A 3,675-nucleotide genomic window follows, 5' to 3' on the forward strand; every position below is an offset into this window, starting at 1 on the left:
TGTGTGTGTTATATTTTATTTGGTGTGGGGGGGGGGCGGGTGAATCCAGAAGTAAATGGTATTGGCTGACGTTGTTCCAATAGAAAAGGCTTTTTAACGACTTGTAGAACCGGTGTGTGTTTGTGTTTGTGTTGTGGAGAATAAACCTAACTAAGTTCAGCAGCTGACACAATGTGAGCTTTTTTTTTTTTTTTTTTTAGGGTTGGCTTGAAAATATTGAATATTTTGAGAATGTTTGTATTTTGTGTCTATGATAATTGACTGACAGTGGTCCATTCGTAAATGCTTTTTAACGAGTTCCAGTCTCAATCAACGAGACTTTCAAAACAATGACTAAAAAAAATGCCTGTGTTGAAGAAAATGCAAATATTGGTCATGACAGGTTGTTTTCTTTACATTTTTTTTTACTTCAATTAAAAATATTTGATTTTTTGTTTCAGAGAGCGGATCGTTAAGATACTGACATTTGTTGATAATAACTGAGGCATGCTGACACAATCTATTGTGTGTGTTTTAAGGCTCTTCTTCAAAAAATAAAATGATACATAATGGCACGTCACTTGCTTCGGGGGAGATGTGGAAAATTAGAAAGTGTTTTTCTTTTTAACTTGTGTGTTTTAGAAAAGCGAATGTACAATTGTTGTAATTGGCTGACATTGGTCCATTTTTAACGACTTCCAGGCTCAATCAATCACACTTTCAAAACAATAATAATAATAAAAAAAAAAAAAAGGGGGGGGGGGGCCAGTGCGTGTTTGTGTGTGGAAAATAAAGCTGCGTAGGCCGACGTGAGCGATAATAATGGAGAAAAGAGGGCCACGTGATGGTTGTTTACAGTTATCTGTTGAGTGACGTCTCCTCTCGCTGGTCCGGTGACGGGACGGATGTCTTGCTGAGCACAGCCGCCGAGTAGGGCAAAAATCCACTCTCGGACCTCTGTCCCGAAGCCGTGCAGGTGAAGTCGGCGCCGGTGGCCCTGGAGCCGAGCGCGCCGGCCGCCTGGCTGCTGTGGCAGCTGAGACACGAGCACGGAGCCCCGGCGGACTGAGCGCCGGCCGCCGCGGCCGCAGCGGCGGCGGCGGCGGCCGCCGCTGACGCCGCGGCGGCGGGGCTGTTGAGGCCCGCCGGTGACTGGTAGAGTCCCGGGTGGCGGAAGCTGCACAAGAGCTCCGGCCGGGAGTAGGGGTGCGAGAGCGCGCGGAAGGTGTCTAGGGGCCGGATGGAGGTGGCGAAGGGCGACGACGCAGCCCCCGAGGCGGCTGCGGCAGCCGCGGCCGCCGTGACGCCAACGTGCGGGTAGTAGTGCAGGGGCATGTGGGAGTGGAACGGGTACGGAAGGCTCCCCGTGGCCGCCGCGTGGGTCATCATGTAGGTGTAGAAGCTGGGGTCCGCCGGGTGAGGCCACGACATGGCCAACCTCTGCCGCTTGTCCTTCATGCGCCTGTTCTGGAACCACACCTGCGTCCACCAACGACCGAAACCGTTACTTGTTTCTTTTTGTTTTAAATTCTGCCCGAACTGTGTATTCATGAAAAAATAAAAATAAAAGAAATTAAATGAAAACGGCTGGTAATACAACATGCAAGCAGGAGCAACTTAGAAATCAGAATGCATTCATTTTCCTGGGGGAAAAAAATGTGCAAACTGGAGGGAATGTCAGACTATTTACTTTTACTTTTAAATTCACCCTTTTGCAGCAATAAAAATACTCCCAAACTGCAGGAATACCACACGTACAAAGAGGGACAACCAACACATTACTTTTTATTTTTCACGATGGCTATTCATTGGGGGGAAATACCGGCAAACTGCAGGTAAGTCCAAATCCATTATTTTTTATTTTCAAATTCATTATTAATTGATTGTACTGAATTCATGCACCAAAAAAATAATGATGGCAATCTACAGCAATAGAAAACGTGCAACCGGGAAGAACCAAAACCATTATTTTTCATTATATTTTTAAATTCACCATGATTTCACTATTCATCCAAAAATAATAATTAAAAAAATAAAAATACTGTCGAGCTGCAGGGAATGCCACACCTGCAACCAAAACCATTACTTTTCACTTCATTTTAGTTGACTAGTCGTGTGACAAAAAAACAAAACAAATGCTGACAAAAGCTGCCACCACAGGAAAAACCAAAAGCTTTACTTTTGATTCTATTTATGAATGAAATAATTCCGAATTTACTAATACAGAAAAATAGAAAAATAAGTATTGGCAAACTGCAGCGACTAAGTCAAAACGTATGAGTGCAATAATAAATTACACACAAAACAATCCTCAATGGATCGACAAATTGATCCTAAAAAAAAAAAATAATAATCATAGAGAAATTCTAGGAGCTTCTGCATGATAGTTCTTTTCTTTTGATTGTTACCTTGATGGTGGTTTCAGGCAGATTGAGAGCAGCAGCCAGTTCACATCTTCTCGGCCTGGAGACGTAATTTTCCCGATAAAACTCTTTCTCCAGGCGGCCGATTTGCTCCCTGGTGAAGGCTGTGCGGTACCTCCTGACTTGATCCGCGTTGGAGTTGTTGTTCGACGCCCCCGTGGAGTTTCCGTTCATACCGGACAGAGAGCTCGAACTTGTGTTGGACGAGCCAGAGTCTGAATAACCTAGAAATGATCATATTTGTATGAATAAGAAAATGTAAATTCTGGGGTTGTATTATTTTTAAAAAGGGGGGAGTGGGGTTCTGACTAAAATATTGTTGGGCCTATTTCACAATTATTTTATTTGTACTCTTCGATGATTAATGAAGTGAGAAGATTTAAGTTCATTCGTGACACTTTTCACAATAATAATAGCAGGGCTACCATTGCAATTCCAAAATGTGAGTAGAATGAAATGCTACCTTTGTTGTTTTCCTTGTGCTGGCTGGGGGAGCGATGCGTGGGGCAGCCCACTTCCACATCACTGTTGATGTCAGATTCCTGGGAAACTTCCGAGTAAAGGCTCATTTTCTTCCGGCTCTCTGACGACGAAATGTCCGCCGAAGGGCTGTGCTCGCTGCCCTGGTGTGACCCGAACAGGCTGTCGATCTCGAACTTGCCTTTACTCGGCATGTCCCCGAGGCTTCCGTGCAGGGAAGCGGAGGTTATTCTCGGGCTGAGGCGTCCTCCGTGCTGGGAGTTCTCCAAGGCCTCCAGCACGGAATTCCCGGCCGAATCCGCGAGCCTTTTGGCGGACACCGGACTGTGCAGCCCCCTCTCCATCAGTATCATCTCCTTTCTTATCCTCTCCATCATCCAGGCAAGCGGGGATGAAGGAAGAGAAGTCGTCCCGCACGGGCTTGGATTGCGGGAGCTCAATCCGCATGCAAGTGTCTCTGCGATGTCTCTAAAGCTTTTTATAAGCAAGACGCAATAAATGGAAGAAATGGAGGAGAGCGTGCTCAAAACGTGCCACGCATCCTCTCCTGCACGTCGCCAATATCTCATTCATTTAAAAAAAAAAAAAAAAAAAAAAAATGTTCTCTGCAGGCCGACGCGGCTCCAATGATCATTTATTGTAACAGGTTTATACGCAAATAAATAGGAGATGGCTGTCAGTTGATGATGGAGGCGGCCTTCGGTCAGACGAATAATATCCAAGAGGAGACGAGAAGAGGAGTGAAGAGGAGTGAGTGAGGAGTGAGGGGTGAGGGTGCCCCTCGCAGCTCCTT

At 45.6% G+C, this 3,675-nt stretch overlaps 1 protein-coding gene across 1 annotated transcript; it reads right to left on the bottom strand.

Annotated features, from left to right (window-relative positions):
- Positions 1–837: 837 nt before the first annotated feature.
- evx2 (even-skipped homeobox 2) lies at positions 838–3,259 on the bottom strand. The gene is made up of 3 exons (XM_061692474.1): positions 2,866–3,259; positions 2,388–2,626; positions 838–1,458 (listed from the first exon to the last, which is right to left on the bottom strand). The coding sequence occupies exons 1-3, from the start codon at positions 3,257–3,259 to the stop codon at positions 838–840; spliced, it is 1,254 nt and encodes a 417-aa protein (XP_061548458.1).
- Between the last annotated feature and the right edge of the window lie 416 nt (positions 3,260–3,675).

The sequence above is a fragment of the Phycodurus eques genome, chromosome 12 (assembly GCF_024500275.1).
Source record: "Phycodurus eques isolate BA_2022a chromosome 12, UOR_Pequ_1.1, whole genome shotgun sequence".
NCBI lineage: Eukaryota > Metazoa > Chordata > Actinopteri > Syngnathiformes > Syngnathidae > Phycodurus > Phycodurus eques.

What these genes read in the sequence shown, in the direction of transcription:
- evx2 (XM_061692474.1), bottom strand. Translation starts at nt 3,259, where the DNA reads ATGATGGAGAGGATAAGAAAGGAGATGATACTGATGGAGAGGGGGCTG. An exon ending in GCACAAGGAAAACAACAAAG is followed by an intron (nt 2,627 to 2,865) that starts GTAGCATTTCAT and finishes GATCATTTCTAG; the next exon opens with GTTATTCAGACTCTGGCTCG. An exon ending in TGCCTGAAACCACCATCAAG is followed by an intron (nt 1,459 to 2,387) that starts GTAACAATCAAA and finishes TGGTGGACGCAG; the next exon opens with GTGTGGTTCCAGAACAGGCG.